The sequence below is a fragment of the Saccopteryx bilineata genome, chromosome 3, assembly GCF_036850765.1.
Source record: "Saccopteryx bilineata isolate mSacBil1 chromosome 3, mSacBil1_pri_phased_curated, whole genome shotgun sequence".
Taxonomy (NCBI): domain Eukaryota; kingdom Metazoa; phylum Chordata; class Mammalia; order Chiroptera; family Emballonuridae; genus Saccopteryx; species Saccopteryx bilineata.
Window position 1 is genome coordinate 29227714 of NC_089492.1, and position 22757 is coordinate 29250470.

Genomic DNA, 22757 nt, shown 5'->3' on the forward strand with positions numbered 1-22757 from the left:
GCCTTCTCATATGTGCTTTGACTAGGGGGCTGCAGCAGAGTGAGTGACCCCTTGATCAAGCCAGTGACCTTGGGCTCAAGCCAGCGACCATGGGGTCATGACTGTGATCCCACACTCAAGCCAGGGATCCCGCACTAAAACTGGTGAGCCTGTGCTCAAGCTGATGAGCTCACACTCAAGCCAGCAACCTTGGGGTTTTGAACCTGGGTCCTCCGTGTCCCAGTCCAATGCTCTATCCACTGCGCCACTCCCTGGTAAGGCCTAAGTTGGATAATTGATAACCAAATCTCAATTTCCACAATTTATAAAATCATTCATTGATTTGCTGTAAAACTCCTTAATGCAAGGTAAAATATTTCAACAGATGAAATCTTATTTTTATTATGTCTTTAAATATTCATACCTACCAGATTTGTGGAATCTTTTTAAATAAATGACAATGAGATACAAGCTATAATTGTTAAACAAGGTTTTTCATTAACCTATTCTTTCTTTCATTATTACTACTTAAATGTTATCTGCTGTTTATATTAAGGATGCAATATAAATTGTTTTCATAAAATTTGAAGATCACAGAGAGTTCCTTTTTAAATGAAAGTTAGATCAAGACTGCTCTCAATACTCACTGAATTTTGCTAAATTTATATTTTATGTGAACTTTCGTCTGCAATGTAATAAGTGAGGACAAAATTTCCCATCACATTCAAAAAATAATTCAGTCTTTCTCGTGAGCTACCGTGGCCCCCTGCTATGTCTCCAAGCTTAGTTCCCAAGACTCTTCCCTTTCTTGGCCATTTCCACTGAACTGGCTTCCTTGATGATCCCTCAAACACAGATAACATTTCAGCCTCAGGACCCTGGTCCTTCCTGTGTCTCTGCTGGAAGTGGTTTCCTCTAGGTTGTGAAGATCGTTTCCCTCTCTGTTTAAGAACCATCTTGTCCAAGAGGCTTTTCCTGACCAATTCCTCACCCAACAATCTTTTCAATTTGCTCAATTATTCTTCAAAATATATATCACTATCTAATATTACAAAACATATTTATCTGTTTAATCTATCTTCAGCACTAGAATGTAAGCTTGATGAGAGCAAGAACTTCTGTTTCACTTATCATTCTCTTCATAGCATTGTGAATCGCACGTGGTAGGCACTCAGAAAAATTTGTTAAATGAAGAGGTGGGTAAATATAAATGTAAAAAAATACTTTCTAATTTACATAAAAATGTAATGCTGGTCTACATACAATTAAACTGTACCAACTCATCTATCTAACTGCAGAAATTATTTTTAAATTTCTATAAAAGTTGTAACAATGAACCTATTCTTTAAAAAGGAACAAAAAACTAAGTATAAATAACAAATCTAACTCTTTTTAGTGAGTATCCAATTAAGTTAAAAAGTGTTTTCTGCTTTCTCAGTTAAACTGGCATAGCTTTAAAATCAAGGTAAACTGTCTTCACAATATTAAAAAGTAAAAAATAAACAAACAAAATCCTGTAATAAACCAACACAAAAAGACAACAGGGGATATATACCAAGAAAACACAATCATTGAAAATTGCATGTACTAATGACAAACTATGTTTAAGATTTTTCATAGTCTAAATTGACCATACCAAAAATAATACAACTTAGGCTACATGACTATTTTAATAACTAAAATTATTACATAGACCATTCCCTAGTATTAATCTTAATTATTCAACTCCAAAAAGGGCTAGTGTCTAGTAACTCTATCCTTGAGGTTGGAATGGACAGCCTAGTTTTATGTTCAAACCTCCACAATCCAAGGAAATACTGCTGTGATCATTCATTGTAGTTCTTTCACAAGAAAGTAAATTATGATTCCTCTGAGAATGATAAAAAGACATATTTATAGTCCTGGATGATTTGCAAAAGGAAAATGATACAAGTGTCAATGCACAAAACACCTTCCAAACCTATAAGAATTTTTATGAGTTTATTTGAGCAAAACTGTTGACAATTGCCTGGAAACAAAGGTTCAACAGATTGAGAAAGTGGTCTAGAAAATGGTGGTCTGACCACTTATTTTAAAAATACTCTTTATTTTTATTTTATTTATTCATTTTAGAGAGGAGAGAGGGAGAGAGAGAGACAGAGAGAGAGGAGAGAGAGACAGGGGGGAGGAGCTGGAAGCATCAACTCCCATATGTGCCTTGACCAGGCAAGCCCAGGGTTTTGAACCGGCGACCTCAGCATTTCCAGGTCGACACTTTATCCACTGCGCCACCACAGGTCAGGCTGACCACTTCTTTTATATGTCAGAATCAAGGTGAAAGACATAGGGGTTACATGAAATTGACTGGTGATAGATTAAGGAGGCAGGAGAAAGCAAAGCGGAGAAATCTCTGGATTGGACAAAAAGTAAAAGTATATACGTACTGAAATTTCTTTTACACAGGGAGGCACTGGATGGGTACGTTAATTAACATGATAATAATAGCAGTGAAGGGGTTTGTTGGTTCCTGCTCTGGTGGAATGCCTGCCCTGAAGGGGCAGAAAAAAGATTACCCCTACATTTCCAAGGCGTGTTATCAGGTACATTATTGTAGATGCAAAAGGTAACAGACAGGCTTCAAAGCAAACGTTGACCTTAGTTCAGATAGAGAATAACTCCCTAATACATGACTACCCACCATAAACCACTTTTAGTTAAAGAGTTTCTATTTCAGGTCATCCTGTTTACTCAGGTCCCTGAGTCTGTAAGGCCACCATGCAGGCTGTGCCTGAGCTTGTCAGGTTCAGCATGTGACCCTTTACGAATCCCTGAAAACACTTGTTTATATTTTTCCCCCAGTACTGACAGTGAACTGGTGATCAACAATCAACTGTTTCTAGCGCCTCGTGGCCAGTGGCGGGTTGGGAAGCCTGGCTGCTCAAGGTTACAGGTGTAGGCTTTTGCTATGAAAGAGAGCGGAACTAATTGGTCCCTGTGGGAATTGAACCTGCAACCTCAGATTCATTAACATCACAAGAAAGCAAATTCCTCCAAGCAGACCAAACTTACCACACAATTTTCTTCAAAATGTGATTCATGTCTAGTTGGCACTAGTATTTAAAAACAAACAAAAATTCTGATTTAGTAATTATTTCATTATTGAAGGAGAAACAATTTGAAGTAGATATATGAAGAAAAATAAGAGATTTCCTATAAAGCTATTTTTTAAATTTTTTATTTATTCATTTTTAGAGAGGAGAGGGAGAGACAGAGAGAGAGAGAGAGAGAGAGAGAGAGAGAGAGGAGAGACAGAGAGAGAGAAGGGGGGAGGAGCTGGAAGCATCAACTCCCATATGTGCCTTGACCAGGCAAGCCCAGGGTTTCGAACCGGCGACCTCAGCATTTCCAGGTCGACGCTTTATCCACTGCGCCACCACAGGTCAGGCCATAAAGCTATTTTTAGTAATTTGCTCAAGGTCACCCAGCTGGTGAGCATCAGAGCCAGGATTAGTATCTGTTTCCAAGTCTTGAGCTCCTTTTTTTGTTTTTTTTTTGTTTTTTTTTTTACAGAAACAGTCAGAGAAAGGGATAGACAGATAGGAACAGAGAGAGATGGGAAGCATCAATCATTAGTTTTTCGTTGTGCGTTGCAACACCTTAGTTGTTCATTGATTGCTTTCTCATATGTGCCTTGACCATGGGACTACAGCAGACCGGCTAACCCCTTGCTCGAGCCAGAAACCTTGGGTCCAAGCTGGTGAGCTTTGCTCGAACCAAATGAGCCCACGCTCAAGCTGGTGACCTCGGAGTCTTGAACATGGGTGCTTCAGCATCCCAGTCCGACGCTCTATCCACTGCGCCACCGCCTGGTCAGGCCTATAAAGCTATTTTTAAAGGCATATAGCTCAAAGCCAAAAATGACCAAGGATTCAAAAGACAATGTGTTTACTTAGTGTCCAGCCCAAATCAAAACACTATTAATATTGTTAATAATGAAGTGATTTCTTTTTTAAAAGCCCTATGATGAATAGAAATACATATTGAAACTTTTCAGAATTCAGTAACTTGACTTGCATCCAGATCACCACACTGTAACTTAAAGTGTTATGTAATTTTGGGGACACATTTTTCTTTCTCTTGGGTTCTCATTTTGGCTATATTATTCTCTCCTCTCTGCCTCTCTCAGGTTATTGCTCCTTATTTGTTCTCTAAATCAACTTACTCTTATCATACACCCTGGATCAACCCCCTTTACCAGCTGAACAAAACCCACTCACGTGAGGATTCTTAAGTTTTAGGCTCTCCAACCAACTCTCTCTTCTGAGCACCTAAATATGTTATCCATTCAACATGCACTTACCATACTGAGAAATATAGTATCTTGCAAACTAAGCTTTGCTTATCATTTGGAAAATCACGTCTCTGTTTCAATCAGAAGCATTAACTTTACATTTACAGCTAACCTCTTTTTTCTCTCTTCTCTAGTAAAAAGGCTATTGACAATTCTGACTTAACTTTTACTATAAAACTCAGGGTAAAACTTCCCTTGAAATCTCTCCTTTATCCTCGTTTTACCCCTCTCTGGTTCTGATCCCTCCAAAAATAAAGAGAATCCAAGTCCCTACTTCTTCTGCCACTGCACATACTGTCCCTGCCTTTTAACAATTTAAATAGGGCAAGTCATTTGCAGAATAGTGGATTTGGCAATTTTTGAAGAAAAAAACCTGATTATACCACCTCCTTAGGATGAATAGGCTACTTCTCTCCCTCCAGATTTCTTTTCAACTAAATCCAGGTGCCAAAGGATGATAAGGAATGATTCATTTTATTTATTTATTAAAGAAAAACTTTGATAAAAATACTATAAATAATGTGAATAATCTAACAAAGTATTTACACTTCTAAATTTGCATCTTCTCAATCCTAGGAGTCTAACACACTTACTTTTGGATGAAGAAGATAATTCAAAGTAGTTTTCATCAGAATTTTATACTTTAAGCATACTCAGTAAAGACCATTCAGCACTTGTAAATTTAGTCAATATGACAATGATGTACACAATTCATACTTTGTTTTATTTCCAATCTATGGACATGCTTGATGGAATATTTTGTTGACATATGATAAACTTCTATTAGTTAACTATAAGTATATATTTTTTTGAAAATAAACAACACATTTTCAGAATTTATGAGAGACTAAGTCTGGTGCAAGAGTTAGCATACACAATCAGTTCTTTTCTAAAATAAAAAAGGAGATGAACTGACAAGACACTTTCTCAAAAATACAATTTTTTTCCACAGCCTTGATGTCTGTGATCAGAACTGCAACAAGATACGGCCTTACTCGGTACTCTGAGTGACACAGCACCTTGACCCAGGAATATTTAAATGATTTTCCTCACTAAACTATTTACAATAGTAAAAAAGAAAATAAGGAAACATGCAGGTCCAATACAGACGGGTGAAATAAATAACACTACTGCTCGACAGTATCACCCAACCTGTCCATGTGATGATGGCAGTTCATATCTATCACACAGAAAGTGCTCACTGAAAACAGACGCTGTCAAAATACCATGTGTGGTTTGAGCCTACTTTCATGAAAATACGTCAGTATATGTAGAAAGGAATATACCTCAACATTTAAAACAGTGATTTTTTTAATAAGTGGTATGATTTAGGTTATATTTTACTTATGTGCTATAATTTTCTGTAGTGTTTGACTCTTTGTAATTAGCATATTTTTTTTATTTTATAGCAAAACACAGATACGTATTTGTATTTCTGAAAAATAAGCCACTTGTTCCAGTTTAGTAAGTAATTACCAGAGGGAGACAGTTATTGAGCCGATGCAGGTGGAGATAGAGACAAAGGGAGGTGCAGAACCAGTTGAGGACACCCATGAAGAGGTGCCAGGGTCCAGGCTGTGGTCGGAGGGAGAGAATCGTTGCTGCTAGCAGAGATAATTAATAAGAGACATGAAGAGGCACAAAGAGTTGGAAAAGGGTCCTGTGTCTGGAGCACAAAGAGGGAAATGGGATGCCAAGCGGAGCTTCCTTCCCTAATAATCATCCTCAATCTCTCCTTGTGAAGACATTTTTATAAGGTCTATCTGCTAAGATATATACATATGTTATATATACCACACATATATATATATATGATAGATACAGCCTTTAAAAGTATATACATTTCATAACATGCAAGCTAAGTAAATATTATCTAGTGAACATGTACATGGCATTTACCACGGACCAGGCACATTTTTAGACATTAGCTGGTATTAATCCACACACTCCTAATAACCACTTTATTAGGAACATAGTATGGTTTATTTGCATCTTCACAGATGGAAAAGTTAAGCACTGCAGGTTAAGTAATTGGCTCGATATGACACAGCACTAACTAGAGGAGTTAGGAAATGCATGAGGCAGCCAGCTGGTGCTCCTAACCACTAAACTACTTGTGTAAAAACCCATCTACGGCAAAACAGTGGCTTTGCTATATGCGTGTGGCCCCAAGGCAAGTGCCCAGGTTCCATTCTCCCAGGAAGGTTTCCCCTCGCGTAGGTGTCCTCAAGTGTAGGTGCCCTGGAGTCTCTCCTGGAAGGGGTACCTGGGCCTGAGAACACAGTTGGCACTGGAACAGTATTGCCCCTGGGGTGTGGGGGCAGGAGCCTCCTGATTCCCTAGGGGAGGCAAGGAGGTTCTTGCTATCAAAAACTTGGTTGAACTTCCAAAATTATATACAGTAAGCTACCTAAACTACAAAATATAAATCCTTGCTCCACTCGTTAAGTTACAGGCTAGAAAGTTTTGTGTTTTCAACCTGATACAAAAGAAGCACAATAGAAAGATATCATCAGCACTTTGCTGTAAGTCCACTGAAAGTCTTCAACTGAGCCCTGGCCGGTTGGCTCAGCGGTAGAGCGTCGGCCTAGCGTGCGGAGGACCCGGGTTCGATTCCCGGCCAGGGCACACAGGAGAAGCGCCCATTTGCTTCTCCACCCCTCCGCCGCGCTTTCCTCTCTGTCTCTCTCTTCCCCTCCCGCAGCCAAGGCTCCATTGGAGCAAAGATGGCCCGGGCGCTGGGGATGGCTCTGTGGCCTCTGCCTCAGGCGCTAGAGTGGCTCTGGTCGCAACATGGCGACGCCCAGGATGGGCAGAGCATCGCCCCCTGGTGGGCAGAGCGTCGCCCCTGGTGGGCGTGCCGGGTGGATCCCGGTCGGGCGCATGCGGGAGTCTGTCTGACTGTCTCTCCCCGTTTCCAGCTTCAGAAAAATGAAAAATGAAAAAAAAAAAAAAAAAAAAAAAAAAAAAAGAAAGTCTTCAACTGGCCACCTCCGAGGGACCCGCCACAAACACAGCCTTCCTGTCCTCCCGAACCGAACGCACCCTCGGCTTCCATTATTTTAGTGTTACTATATATGTGCATAAACCAGGGCACTTCGGAAGGAAAATATCTAAGAATTACTGCTGTACAATTTGAACCTTTGATATGGAAAAAATTCTAACAGATTTCATATGAGGGGGTCCTGGGGTTAAGACGACACAGTTCTGTTCCTATGACAGCATCCTAACCTGAATTTTGGTGTTAGTAGAAACACACCCTAGCCTAAGTCACTTACCTATCCTAACACAGTTGTAAAATCAGTCTAGAACATAAAAACGCCAGTAAGCCACAGACAAAGGAAAAGGACAGAAACAGACCGTACTGTACACTGCACTGCACGTTCTTCCGCCTGTGCAACCAAACTAGTTCACCCACGTAGTCCGTAGGTACGACGCTATCAGCATAAGCCAAAACACTCACAAATCCATAGTTTTAAGTTTTTATAGGAGCGAGTGTCATAAACTTAAAATATCATATGTTGAGACTGTCATAACCTGAGGGCTCCCATATGTGAATTCTATAAGATACCCCCAACCATTTAAAAATGTTATTTTAGAATGAAAGTGCTGATTTCCATTGAATTACCTGCTTTGCATTTTTTCTCTGATTTACACAGCATAAATTTATAGAACATTTACTAACTCGTAGGTGCTGTGCTGTGCTGAGCAACTGGGCTGGAACCACATCGTACAGTCTGTCTCTTTGTGGAGTTCACTACTGACTTAATGACATCGCTGTATCACATCAAAACAGCTGTTAATTGAGGTACACACCAAGGACAGGCCCAGTATTAGGCTTTGTGAACAAGCCAACCACACCCTATGGTGAGATAAGACCACCACATCTCCCTCTCTTTCTTGGTCCTCGCTTCCCTCAACCTCCTCTTCCTCCTCCTCACCATCCTCCCCCCCGCTTCTCCTCTCTTTCTTCTTCTTCTTTGGCTTGCTACCTGCTTTTTGAGAATTCACCTTGTACACACATTTGCCAGAGGTATAATTCCTTAAATAAACGTGTCCTTAGTATTTCCCAGTGATCCCAAGGAGTTCATAAGTTCTACAGAAATTGTTCAATAAAAATCTAAAAATACATTTTGCAGTAATAAGTCACAGTTTAAACACATTTTCCTTTAGTTTTACAGAATACATATTAGCTTCTTTGAATCTTTTTTTTTTCCAAACTGAGATCCTTAGCACCTAGTAGGGATCCAAGGACATAGTCTAAGGAGTCCATAAAAATTAGGAACTTCAGAAACACTATTCTATATTGAAGCAAATAATTCTACCCTTTGACCTAAAAACATTGCTTACTCAACTCAAAATAAATACCGGAGCTAAAGTGCTAAAACAACTATTTGATCTGTTGCTACCTATATTTCCAAAACAAACTGAAGACAAGGACAGGAGTGAGATGGGCTCTTATAAAAACAGAGAAGATTCCTAGGTTGTTGTTTTTTTACATTCACATACTGAATACTGTGAACTTATATTTCACTTAGTCAGCTCTTTATATATTAAAAAAATCCAAAGTTCAACAAAATGTTTAAAATTCTTTCCTGCTAGTATTGCTGCTCTTCATTGCCATAGAAAGTTGTTGATTATTTGCTAGAAAAATACCTTCATATGTACTTTTTAAAATCACGAACAGCTTTTAAATACTAACTGTAAGTAAAAGATTATTTCCGAATGCCAGTTCTTTAGAGATAGAAATCTATAAGGGAATTTTCTCTTCCATATTTGAGTTCTGTTCAGTTTATTTGGGCAGATCTGCTGAAATAAGAATTCAGAAAGAAAGTGCAGATGAGACATTATCTATTCCACCCTAGAGCTGCCCTTACCGCTTGTTAGTCCCCTATCTGGGAATTTAACAGTGGACAGGAACACTACAAGGCATTTTACTCCTACTCCTCTTTCCCCCGGAGGGTGTGCTAAAAAGAAAGGCATTGGCAGTCACTGGAAATCAGTGGGAAACTCAAACCTGCTCCGGAGTCCCCAGATACCAGCGTGCTGGAAATGTCAATCTTTTCATTCTCGGTTGCTTTCCTCAACCTAACATAGGACAACAATCTCTGTTAACCAGATTTCTCAAGTTCTCTCCCTGGTCCAGTTCTTACACTACAAGTTACAAAATATTGCTTCATGATATATATGTGTTTACATTTATGGTTAGAAAGTAATTCACTTACCATGATAAATTAGATACAGACATTGCAGCAAGTAGGGAGGAGTCTTGCGGAGAAGTCTTCTCTGGACTTCAGAACAGGGAGAGCTGGTCAGCTAGACGCTGGGAATTTTAGCTTTGCTACTGGAAAGATCCACAAACCTCTTAGTCACTCACAGTTTGAGAAGACCTGTAAAGAATAGGAAGAAAGTGATTTCTATAGCACCTGGTCTACACAACTTTTCACAAATTTATTTCATCCAGTCAATAGTTCTGTCATGTTATAAGACACACAAAATAAAGTATGATCTTTTTCCCTGAGTACAAGACATATCATAAAGCAAAGATAAAATGAAACCAACCCTATGATGAGCTCAATGCTTTACCTTTAAAATCAATTGGAAGGTTATTAAAATGTTTATTCCCTGAAGTAGGTAATTTCTTGTTCACTCAAGAAAAGAACATTTTTTTTTCCTATTCAGTCAATCAGGCATGCTCTCTGAATCAGTTTTATATACCGGTGAAAAAATTTCAGAATAAAGATCTTGATTACCCTTAGCAGATACTAAAAAAGGAGTCTCTTGACAAAAATTGTTACCATGTCTAATTCTGTTACCATGTCTTATTCTGAGTGAATAAGAAGTTATGTTGAGTAACATAGGAGGTAAGTAGTACGTATTCATGTAACAAACATTTCCACACTATTTTTTTTCAGCATCTACTGTGTACAGTGTCCTATGACCTTGAACCTTTAGTTTGGGTCATTCATCCAGTACTGTTCATTTACTGAATATATTCTATGTGCATTTATAGTATCCTAGGTATAGCTCATGGATAAAGACAAATGACACTTGAGTAGGAAATTATTCCTGCTCATCAAAGAACGCTTTATGTAAAAAAGATAACCAGAAATAAGTAGTCTAATGTGTTCAAATAAAAGTTTACCCAGAGTATAGGGAAGTACAGAAGAGAAGCTTCCAGCCCAGTCTTAGGGACTGAGAAGGATATAAAGGACTATGCCCCAAACTACTACCATTCGGTTTGGCTCTAAGTTTCAAAAAATTCTAAAATTGTGACATAGAAAAAACAGAGCTTATTTCTCTCTCATATAAACAAATCTGGAGTCTTAGGTCCATGGTGGCCATGGCAACCCCAGGATGGAGGCTCCTGCCTTGTCACCCACCATCCTCAGCATGTGGTTCCCTCCATGCTCCAGTGGCTCTGAGCGCCAGCAAGCATCTGTGTTCCAGCCAGTGGAAGGATGGAAGAGGGGAAGAAGGTGGCCTGCTAAAATTTACACAGGACATTTCCACTTGCATTTCATTGGCCAGAGTCACTTAACCATTCTTATTCCAAAGGAGACTGGAAAATGCAGCCATTATTCTAGGCAGCCCTATAATCTGTTCAACTACAAAGCAAGGTGCTTATTAGAAAGGGAGTAAAGTGGGTATTGGAAGAAAACTAGCATTGTCTGCCATCATGTTGGAGACACGGTGACTTTTACCACCGATATTTTATGATTCTGTACCTCTACTGCAAAGTGAGATGGAGTCAGTCGATTGTTCGTTGGCAATTTTACATATTTGGTATGTAAATATAAACATTAAACTTCAGTTTTCTTAAATCATTCATAGAGTCAACAATTATTTTTTGTGCCCTACTATTTACTAGACTTCACCTAGGTACTAAGGACACAACGATTAATAAAATAATCTTTGCACAGAAAGAATTCACAGTTTAACATAGATACCATCAGGTTAAAAAAAAAAGACAAAATACACTGTATTGAACTCTAAAAATTTCTATGTATGTACACAGAACATAACTATAAGGGAATAGAGAAAAACTGTAATTCTAATGGATTCTGACTTCAGTAGACCTTGACTGAGAGTGGAATAAGCAGCTATAAGGTTCATATGTTAAACTGCCTCCTTATGTTCTTCTTCTTTTTTTTTTTTTTTAATAAATTTTTATTAATGGTAATGGGATGACATTAATAAATCAGGGTACATATATTCAAAGAAAACATGTCTAGGTTATTTTGTCATCAAATTATGTTGCAAACCCCTCGTCCAAAGTCAGATTGTCCTCCGTCACCCTCTATCTAGTTCTCTGTGCCCCTCCCCCTCCCCCTAACTCTCTCCCTCCCTCCCTCCCATGTCCTCCCTCCCCCCCCTTGGTAACCACCACACTCTTGTCCATGTCTCTTAGTCTCATTTTTATGTTCCACCAATGTATGGAATCATGTAGTTCTTGTTTTTTTCTGATTTACTTATTTCACTCCTTATAATGTTATCAAGATCCCACCATTTTGCTGTAAATGATCTGATGTCATCATTTCTTATGGCTGAGTAGTATTCCATAGTGTATATGTGCCACATCTTCTTTATCCAGTCTTCTATTGAAGAGCTTTTTGGTTGTTTCCATGTCTTGGCCACTGTGAACAATGCTGCAATAAACATGGGGCTACATGTGTCTTCACGTATCAATGTTTCTGAGGTTTTGGGGTATATACCCAGTAGAGGGATTGCTGGGTCATAAGGTAGTTCTATTTGCAGTTTTTTGAGGAACCACCATACTTTCCTCCATAATGGTTGTACTACTTTACAGTCCCACCAACAGTGAATGAGGGTTCCTTTTTCTCCACAGCCTCTCCAACATTTGCTATTACCCGTCTTGTTGATAATAGCTAATCTAACAGGAGTGAGGTGGTATCTCATTGTAGTTTTGATTTGCATTTCTCTAATAACTAATGACACTGAGCATCTTTTCATATATCTGTTGGCCATTTGTATCTCTTCCTGGGAGAAGTGTCTGTTCATGTCCTCTTCCCATTTTTTTTATTGGATTGTTTGTTTGTTTGTTGTTGAGTTTTATGAGTTCTTTGTAAATTTTGGATATTAGGCCCTTATCTGAGCTGTCGTTTGAAAATATCAGTTCCCATATAGTTGGCTGTCTGTTTATTTTGATATCAGTTTCTCTTGCTGAGCAAAAACTTTTAATTCTGATGTAGTCCCATTCATTTACCTTTGCCTTCACTTCTCTTGCCATTGGAGTCAAGTTCATAAAATGTTCTTTAAAACCCAGGTCCATGATTTTAGTACCTATGTCTTCTTCTATGTACTTTATTGTTTCAGGTCTTATATTTAGGTCTTTGATCCATTTGGAATTAATTTTAGTACACGGGGACAGGCTGTAGTCGAGTTTCATTCTTTTGCATGTGGCTTTCCAGTTTTCCCAACACCATTTGTTGAAGAGGCTTTCTTTTCTCCATTGTGTGTTGTTGGCCCCTTTATCAAAGATTATTTGACCATATATATGTGGTTTTTTTTCTGGGCTTTCTATTCTGTTCCATTGGTCTGAGTGTCTATTTTTTTGCCAATACCATGCTGTTTTGATTATCGTGGCCCTATAATATAGTTTAAAGTCAGGTATTGTAATGCCCCCAGCTTCATTCTTTTTCCTTAGGATTGTTTTGGCTATTTGGGGTTTTTTATAGTTCCATATAAATCTGATGATTTTTTGTTCCATTTCTTTAAAAAATCTCATAGGGATTTTGATGGGAATTGCATTAAATTTGTATATTGCTTTGGGTAATATGGCCATTTTGATTATATTTATTCTTCCTATCCAAGAACAAGGAATATTTTTCCATCTCATTGTATCTTTTTCGATTTCCCTTAACAATGCTTTGTAATTTTCATTATATAGGTCCTTTACGTTCTTTGTTATGTTTATTCCTAGGTATTTTATTTTTTTTGTTGCAATCGTGAAGGGGATTATTTTTTTGAGTTCGTTTTCTAATATTTCATTGTTGGCATATAGAAAGGCTATGGACTTTTGTATGTTAATTTTGTATCCTGCGACCTTACTGTATTGGTTTATTGTTTCTAATAATCTTTTTGTGGAGTCCTTTGGGTTTTCGATGTATAGGATCATATCATCAGCACAAAGTGATAGCTTTACTTCTTCTTTTCCAATATGGATGCCTTTTATTTCTTTGTCTTGTCTGATTGCTCTGGCCAGAACTTCTAGCACCACGTTGAATAAAAGTGGAGAGAGTGGACAACCCTGTCTTGTTCCTGATTCAAGGTAGAAAGTCCTCAGTTTTATGCCGTTTAATAGGATGTTGCCGTTTAATAGGATGGTTTATCATATATGGCCTTTATCATGTTGAGGTATTTTCCTTCTATACCCATTTTGTTGAGAGTCTTAAACATAAAATTGTGTTGTATTTTATCAAAAGCCTTTTCTGCATCTATTGATAAGATCATGTGGTTTTTGTTCTTTGTTTTGTTGATATGGTGTATTACGTTAACCGTTTTGCGTATGTTGAACCATCCTTGAGATTCTGGGATGAATCCCACTTGATCATGATGTATTATTTTTTTAATATGTTGTTGTATTCGGTTTGCCAGTATTTTGTTTAGTATTTTAGCATCTGTATTCATTAGAGATGTTGGTCTGTAGTTTTCTTTCTTTGTGCCATCCTTGCCAGGTTTTGGTATGAGCGTTATGTTGGCCTCATAAAATGTGTTTGGAAGTATTGCTTCTTCTTCAATTTTTTGGAAGACTTTGAGTAGAATAGGAACCAAGTCTTCTTTGAATGTTTGATAGAATTCACTAGTATAACCGTCTGGGCCTGGACTTTTATTTTTGGGGAGATTTTTAATAGTTTTTTCTATTTCCTCCCTGCTGATTGGTCTGTTTAGGCTTTCTGCTTCTTCATGACTCAGTCTAGGAAGGTTGTATTGTTCTAGGAATTTATCCATTTCTTCTAGATTGTTGTATTTGGTGGCATATAATTTTTCATAGTATTCTACAATAATTCTTTGTATTTCTATGATGTCTGTGGTGATCTCTCCTCTTTCATTTTGGATTTTATTTCTTTGAGTCCTGTGTCTTTTTTCCTTGGTGAGTCTTGCCAAGGGTTTGTCAATTTTGTTGATCTTTTCAAAGAACCAGCTCCTTGTTTTATTGATTTTTTCTATAGTTTTTCTGTTCTCTATTTCATTTATTTCTGCTCTGATTTTTATTATCTCCTTTCTTCGGCTGGTTTTGGGTTGTCTTTGTTCTTCTTTTTCTAGTTCCTTAAGGTGTGAAGTTAAGTGGTTTACTTCGGCTCTCTCTTGTTTGTTCATATAGGCCTGAAGTGATATGAACTTTCCTCTTATTACTGCTTTTGCTGCATCCCATAGATTCTGATATGTCGTATTTTCATTTTCATTTGTCTGTATATATCTTTTGATTTCTGCGCTTATTTCTTCTTTGACTCATTCATTTTTTAGAAGTATGTTGTTTAGTTTCCACATTTTTGTGGGTTTTTCCCCCTCTTTTTTGCAGTTGAATTCTAGTTTCAAGGCTTTATGATCAGAAAATATGCTTGGTACAATTTCAATTTTTCTAAATTTGCTGATATTGTCTTTGTGGCCCAACATATGGTCAATTCTTGAGAATGTTCCATGTACACTAGAGAAAAATGTATACTCTGTCGCTTTGGGATGAAGTGTCCTGTAGATGTCTATCATATCCAGTTGTTCTAGTATTTCGTTTAAGGCCACTATATCTTTATTGATTCTCTGTTTGGATGACCGATCTAGAGCCGTCAGCGGTGTATTGAGGTCTCCAAGTATGATTGTATTTTTGTTAGTTTTTGTTTTAAGGTCAATAAGTAGCTGTCTTATATATTTTGGTGCTCCTTGGTTTGGTGCATATATATTAAGGATTGTTATGTCTTCTTGATTCAACTTCCCCTTAATCATTATGAAATGACCATTTTTGTCTCTGAGTACTTTTTCTGTCTTGTAGTCAGCATTATTAGATATGAGTATTGCTACACCTGCTTTTTTTTGGGTGTTGTTTGCTTGGAGTATTGTTTTCCAGCCTTTCACTTTGAATTTGTTTTTATCCTTGTTGCTTAGATGTGTTTCTTGTAGGCAGCATATAGTTGGATTTTCTTTTTTAATCCATTCTGCTACTCTGTGTCTTTTTATTGGTAAGTTTAATCCATTTACATTTAGTGTAATTATTGACACTTGTGGGTTCCCTACTGCCATTTTATAAATTGCTTTCTGTTAGTTTTGTATCTAGTTTGATTCTTCTCTTTTCTTTTTCTATCATTTGTTTTTGTTTGTTTGTGTTCCATACTTCTTTCCTCTGTTGCTACCTTTTTTAAGTCAAGTGTTTTTGTGGTGGTTTTTTTAAGGGTGGTTACCATTAAGTAATGAAAAGGGTACCTACCATATTCATTGTAGTACCCTATCTTATAAGTATTTCTGCACTTCATCATCCTTTGCTACTGTTAATCTCCATCCTCTCCCCCCTTTTTTTCCTTTGTTGTCACAGTTTAAGTTTGGTTTTATTGTGTTCTTGGTGGAGCTGTTACTTGTGGTGTTGTTTTGTTTTGTTCTTTGAATCTGGTTGGAAAACCCCCCTTAGTATTTCCTGGAGTGGGGGCTTTCTGTTGATAAATTCTCTCATCTTTTCTGTATTTGTGAATGTTTTTATATCTCCTTCATACTTGAAGGATAGCTTTGATGGGTATAGTATTCTTGGCTGAAAGTTCCTCTCTTTAAGGGCTTTAAATATTGGGGTCCACTCTCTTCTAGCTTGTAGAGTTTCTGCTGAGAAATCTGATGATAATCTAATAGGCCTTCCTTTATATGTTGTACTCTTCTTTTCCCTGGCTGCCTTGAGAATATTTTCTTTGTCATTGGTTTGTGTCATCTTTATTATGATGTGCCTTGGAATGGGTTTGTTGGGGTTAAGAAAACTTGGTGTTCTGTTTGCTTCTTGAATTTGAGGCTTTAGTTCCTTCCACAGGCTTGGGAAGTTCTCGTCTATTATTTGTTTGAGTATATTCTCCATTCCATTTTCTTTCTCTTCTCCCTCTGATATACCTATTATTCTTATGTTATTCTTTCTGATGGAGTCAGACAATTCCTGTAGGGCTTTCTCGTTTTTTAATATTTTTGAGTCTCTTTCTTCTTCTCTCTGTTGTGCCTCAAGTTGTTTGTCTTCTATTTCACTAATCCTATCTTCAATCTGGGCTGTTCTGTTAGCTAAGCTTGTTACCTCGTTTTTCAGCTCGTGAATTGAGTTTTTCATTTCTGTTTGATTTGTTTTTATAGTTTCAATTTCCTTGGTAATATATTCTTTGTCTTCATTGAGTTGTTTTCTGATCTCCCTATATTGCCTTTCTGTGTTTTCTTGTATATCTCTGAGTATTTTTAAGATTTCTATTTTAAATTCTCTGTCATTTAGCTCCAAGGCTTCCAATATGTTAAGTCTTTTCTCCATAGATTTTTCCACATCTATTTGTGTTACTTCTCTTTCTTTTGTATCCATAATATTCGATTTCCTCTTTCTTATTGGCATCTGAGGGTGGTCTTATTGATAGCACTAATTAGAATTAATAAAGAGTAAAAAGAAAAAAAAAAAGGGTAAAACACCCCACAAAAAAAACAGTAATAATTTATTATTTCCCCCTTTTTTTCTCTCTTCTCTTTCCCTCCTCAGGGAAATATCGTGCCTATAATGGAGGGCCTGATTTGGGGTGAAGAGTTCAAGGGGAAAAAAAAAGGGAGTAGGGACCTACTAAATGCAAAAAAAAAAAAAAAAAAGGAAGAAAATCTTAGACAAGCATAAGATGATTTGCTTGTAAGTGATGGTCAACTAAGAGATATAATGAGAGGGATAAGAGGGAATCAGAAAAAAAGGACCAAAAAAGAATAATAAAGAAGAAAAAATAAAAATAATAAGTAAAAATCTGTTGTATTAAGTGGAGCGAAGACTAACTACAATGGAGACTTTGGGTTGGGAGGACCCAAAATGCCACAAAAATAAACAAACAAGAAAAAAAAATAAAAACAAAAGCAAAAAAGAGAAATAAAGCCAAAAAAAAGCCTTGAGTCCCAAATTAACTAATTTGTTCGTGATTGAGGATTATATGGGAGGAAAGTAAAATGAGAAAAGAAAAAACGAATAGAAAGCAAAAAATAAGAAAATGAGAAAAACGAAGGAAGAAATAAAATAGGAAGAGAAAAAAACAAAATAAAGCAAGACAAAAACAAACAAAAAAAGAAAAAACAAAAGAGGAGAGAGTGAGAGTTAAGTGTTTTGGAGTATAACCTTAAAGGAGGGTGAGGATGAAGAAGAAAAATAAAATGCAACACTCATGGGTAGTGTAGTTCAAGAAAGGGGAAGCATAAGATGGGCAGAGAATAGAAGGACCGAGGTGGAGGAAATAAAGGCAAAAAGATAGAAGAAACAAACAACAACAACAAAAAAAAAAATTAGTGGATCAAGTTGTAAAGTCTGTGGGTTTTTCTTGATTTTGAGAGGTTAACTTCTTCCTTTTTCTTTTCTGTCCCTCTTCCTGGTCGGTGACTCTGTACCCCAGGCTCTGCCCCTGTGTCACTCTTAGGTAGGGATTTGCAGCTGATGGGATTCTATGGCAATGTCATATAATTGGCTTTAGTCTTGCTGGAAGTAAAGGCTTGTTGGCGTTTGCAGGGTCCAACGATGAGACAGTTTGCTTTCCTGGATTCTCTCTCCTAGTCCCCCCTTTCTGAATTAGCAGCCTGGTGATCCAGCTATAAGGCTGCAACTGCTTCTGCCTGGGGAGTAAGAGGCTCAAAGAGCTGGGAAATCCCCACTCTATCCCCACTCAGTGCAAGGCTTTGGGAAAGGCTCTGACAGTCAGGGCCTCCAGTGTTATCATGCGGGGGTGGGAGTCAATTGTTGTCAAGGTGACTGTTCAGCGCCTATCATTTAGTTGGACCTCTCAACCCAGGCTTTCCACACTTTGTAGCCTGTTTTTGCAGGGAAGAAGAGGCACTAGTCTCTGCTTACGACTAGTGTAGTATAGACCTTATTATCTGCCAAGTCCTTCTTGTTAGCGTTTATCCCTGAATATGGAGGCTCTATCAATCAGAAGTTGCCCCCGCCCCTTTAGCGAGAGGCACTAAAAAATATCACGCCTCTTGTCTTGGATCGCTGAACTGAGAGAGATCTTATCAATTAGAACCGAGGGTGCGCAGATTTCATGGGTCAAGCTAATTTCAGTGATTGGGTCGCAGCTGTGCTTCTGAAGGTATTTTAGGCTGCCTGCGCGCGCCCCTCCCCCAAAGCTTGATTGTTAGCTTGAATGGCTGGGTGAGGTGCCCCGCCCACGGAGAGAATCTCTCAAGCCTCTCCTGCTCGCCCCGCCGCTGGCGGCTGGACCGCACCAGGCGCAGGATAATGGAGCCCCCTGGGTGCGCGGGCCAGTAGGGCGCCCTGGGCGCGTGGAATGCCCAAGGCACGCGCGCGAATGGGGCGCTCCGGGCACCGGTGGCCGGCGACCCCCACTCGCAGTGTGCGGGCCGCTGGGAACGTCAGCCGTGCTCAACCGGACCGGGCGCACACGCGGCTGCTCACGGCTGCTCGTGGCGGCTGCTGGCGGGGGCTCGCGGCGCTCGCGGTGGCGGCTTGAGTCGGCCGCTCGCAGCGGCTCGCGGTTCCCAAGTATATGGGCTGACTCTGGCCTCACCACAGGCGCACTTCCTTGCGGTTTGAAAGAACGTCCCTGTGGTAGATTCCTCCACACCCTCGTCTCTCAGATTCAAGTGATAACAGTCCTTTCGCTATCAGTTTGTGTGGAACTCCGGAATGCTCCGAGGATAAATTTTTCTGTTTCTAGTTGATAAATTTGTTGTGATTTAGGGGAGAGCTGTCGGACGCGCTGTTCACGGCGCCATTTCCATGACGTCACTCCTCCTTATGTTCTAAAGAGGCTTTGGTTAATTGCAAGGCATTTGGACTTACATCTTAAGTAACATGGGAACTCCAAATTCTCCCCAAGCTGGTAACTGCAAAATCTCAAAATCTATATTGCCCGATTCTCATCAAGAGGTTGGTTAAAAAATATATGTCATATTGTCTGATGTAATTCTTCTAGAAATTCTTTTATTTATTTTTATTTTTTTATTTTTCTGAAGTTGGAAACAGGGAGGCAGACAGACTCCCACATGCGACCGACCGGGATCCACCTGGCACGCCCACCAGGGGGCAATGCTCTGCCCATCCGGGGCATCGCTCTGTTGCAACCAGAGCCATTCTAGCACCTGAGGCACAGGCCATGGAGCCATCCCCAGCACTCGGGCCATCTTTTGCTCCAATGGAGCCTCAGCTGCGGGAGGGGAAGAGAGAGACAGAGAGGAAGGAGAGAGGGAGGGGTGGAGAAGCAGATGGGCACCTCTCCTGTGTGCCCTGGCCGGGAATCGAACCCCGGACTTCCACACGCCAGGCCGACGCTCTACCACTGAGCCAACCGACCAGGGCCTCTTCTAGAAATTCTTAATCCTATCTTTAGAAAGCTGTGTCTGGATGTCATTATTTTAGCACCTAACTAAATTTTCTTTTTACTGAATTATACTTTGGGGTTTTGCCAAGAGTTTGCATTGAAGGACATAATTAAAGAAAAGAATAAACAAGCCAAAAACAGAGCTGTGAAATCAGCTATCAGGTTTAGTGGAATATTTGCCAACACAAAAATGTTGTCCTTATGAGCACTCAAAGGAAAAATGTGCCAGTTTTCAACACCAGGAAAACAATTATCCTAAATTTCCAGTTTGCCTCAATCCGGGGGACCTGAGGGCGTTATTGCAATTTATGCTTCTTTCCTTGCTTTAGTTTATGCAAATTTGTAACATTTTTTAAAGTATTCAAGGCCTTTGAAGTCTGCTTTTTTGTGCTAACCTTCCTCCCTCCCAGTTTTGCCAACTTTTCATTTTTAACCTGTTTTATGGTAAATGTGCATAGAAACCTATGCACCCATATACACTTTATTTTATGTAAATACATAAAAATCTATCAGCAAGTCTGATTTAGAGAGAAAAAAAGTATAATTAAACACAGTAATTCCAGATTGGTTTGCTTGTGCTGAATGTAGAAATAACATGCAAAGAAAAGAAATTTGACCCTAGGATCTTAGCTCAAGCCATATAAAACTGTTGCTTTTGGAGGCCAGAACTATCAAAACTTGTCATTGTATTTGGTATCACTTAATAAGTGAAGAGCTGACCATGACAGCCTCTTATCATTCCCCTCCCCTGACTAAACTTTACACAGGCTTCTTCCTGACTCTGGGCCCCTGACCTACCTTATTTTAGAAAACTTGCAATTGTAAATTATTTCCCGCCTCTTTGAGTTATAAAACTTCTTTCAGCCTCTTGCCAGTTTTACAACCCTCAGGCCGGTGAAACAAAGAAAAATAATAAACAAATGGGACTACATCAAACTAAAAAGCTTTTGTATAGCAAAAGATACCATTAATAAAATGAAAAGAGAACCCACTGAATGGGAGAACATGGTCTCTGATACGTTGGATAAGGGGTTAATAACCAAAATTTATTAAGAATTTAACAAAACTTATCACCAGTAATCAAACAATCTAATCTAAAAGAGGAGAAAGGACCTGAATAGACACTTCTTCAAAGAGGACATACAGATGACCAAAAGGCATATGAAAAATGCTCAATCTCTAATCATCAAAGAGATTCGAATTAAAACCACAATGAGATATCACTTCACACCTGCCAGAATGGCTACCATCAACAAGTCAACAAACAACAAATGCTACAGAGAGTGTGGAGAAAAGGGAACCCCCCTGCACTGCTTGCTGGTGGGAATGTACTCATGTAGCCATCATGGAAAACCGTATGAAGTTTCCTCAAAAAAATAAAAAATCAGCTTTTTTACCCATCTATCCCACTTCTAAGAATATGTACTAAGAATTCCAAACACTAATTCAAACGAAGATATGCACCTCCATGTTCACTGCAGCATTATATATAACAGCCAAGATCAAGAAACAACAGCCCAAGTGCCCAACAGTGGATGAGCGGATAAAAAAGCTGTGGTACATTTACATAATGGAATACTGCGTGACCATAAAAAAAGGAAATCTTGCCTTTTGTGACAGCATGGATGGACCTGGAGATTATTATGTTCAGTGAAATAAGCCAGGCAGAGAAAGACAGATATCATATGATCTCCCCTGTATGTGGAACCCAACGAACACAATAAACTGAAGAACAAAATAGAAACAGAGGCAGAGTCACAGGGAACAGATGGACAGCTGTCAGAGGGGAAGAATGTAAGGGAACTGTATGAAATAAGGTGAAGGGCCTAACCAAAACAACAACAATGTGCATATATAACACATGGACACAGACAACAGGGTGGCAAACGCCAGAGGGAAAGCCGTGGGTGGAGGTAGGTGGAGGTTGGCGGAGGTGGGCAAAGAGGAGGGAGTTGTGGGTGGGAAGACACTTTGCTTGATGGGGGGCAGGGCATGATGTGTACATGGTGTTACATTGAGTTGTACACTTGAAACCTGTATGGTTTAGTGAACCATGCCAACTCAATGAATAAAATAAATAAATAAATAAATAAAATAATAAATTTTAATAAAGAGAAATTTAAAAATTAATTTAAAATTTTTTAAATAAACTAATTTTATTTAAGCAAAGGAAAAATTTTCATTACTTATCCCCATGAATACACAGATGATTTTGGTAAGATGTTAAAATTTCATGAATTGCCTGACTGGGTGGTGGAGCATTGGACTGGGACACAGAGGACCCAGGTTTGAAACCCCGAGGTCACCGGCTTGAGCAAGGGCTCACCAGCTTGAGCACGGGGTTGCTGGCTTGAGCATGGGATCATAGACATGACCCCATGGTCACTGGCTTGAGCCCAAAGGTCGCTGGCTTGAAGCCCAAGGTTGCTGGCTTGAGCAAGGGGTCACTCGCTTTACTGTAGCCCCCAGCCCCCAGCAATGCACAGAAGAGAAAGCAATCAATGAACAACTAAGGAGACTAAAGGAGCTGCAAAGAATTGATGCTTCTCAGATCTCTCTTACTGCCTGTCTGTCCCTCTTTCTGTCTCTCTCTCTCTGTCTCTGTCACACACACAAAAGTAAAAATTTCATGAATATCAGTTTAAGTGTCCTGCCATATAATAAATGTATGTTTTTATATATTCCACACTTAAGACAATACACCTATAAAAATTACTTAGAAGAATGAAAATGATTAAAGATTTTGACCATAAGCACTGTTGAATATGAATAATAAGTAAATCACTTTGTTTTAAAAGGGCTTGGAGCCAAAGAGGATACTGAACATTACAGGGTAATTTCAAATTGGGTGAGACTTATAGTCCACTGGAGTGTGTTTTTTTTTTGTCGTTGTTGTTTTTAAG

The 22757-nt window shown here is 38.8% G+C and overlaps 1 protein-coding gene across 5 annotated transcripts in view; it reads right to left on the reverse strand.

Moving 5' to 3' along the window:
• OXR1 (oxidation resistance 1) overlaps positions 1-22757 on the reverse strand; it is a 535173-nt gene that overhangs the window by 413066 nt on the left and 99350 nt on the right. For all 5 annotated transcript variants that reach the window (XM_066265827.1, XM_066265822.1, XM_066265824.1 and 2 more), the window contains one exon: positions 9535-9699. In XM_066265827.1, the coding sequence (XP_066121924.1) occupies positions 9535-9557 (23 nt within the window). In that variant the 5' untranslated portion in view covers positions 9558-9699. The remainder of the gene's footprint in view (positions 1-9534; positions 9700-22757) is intronic.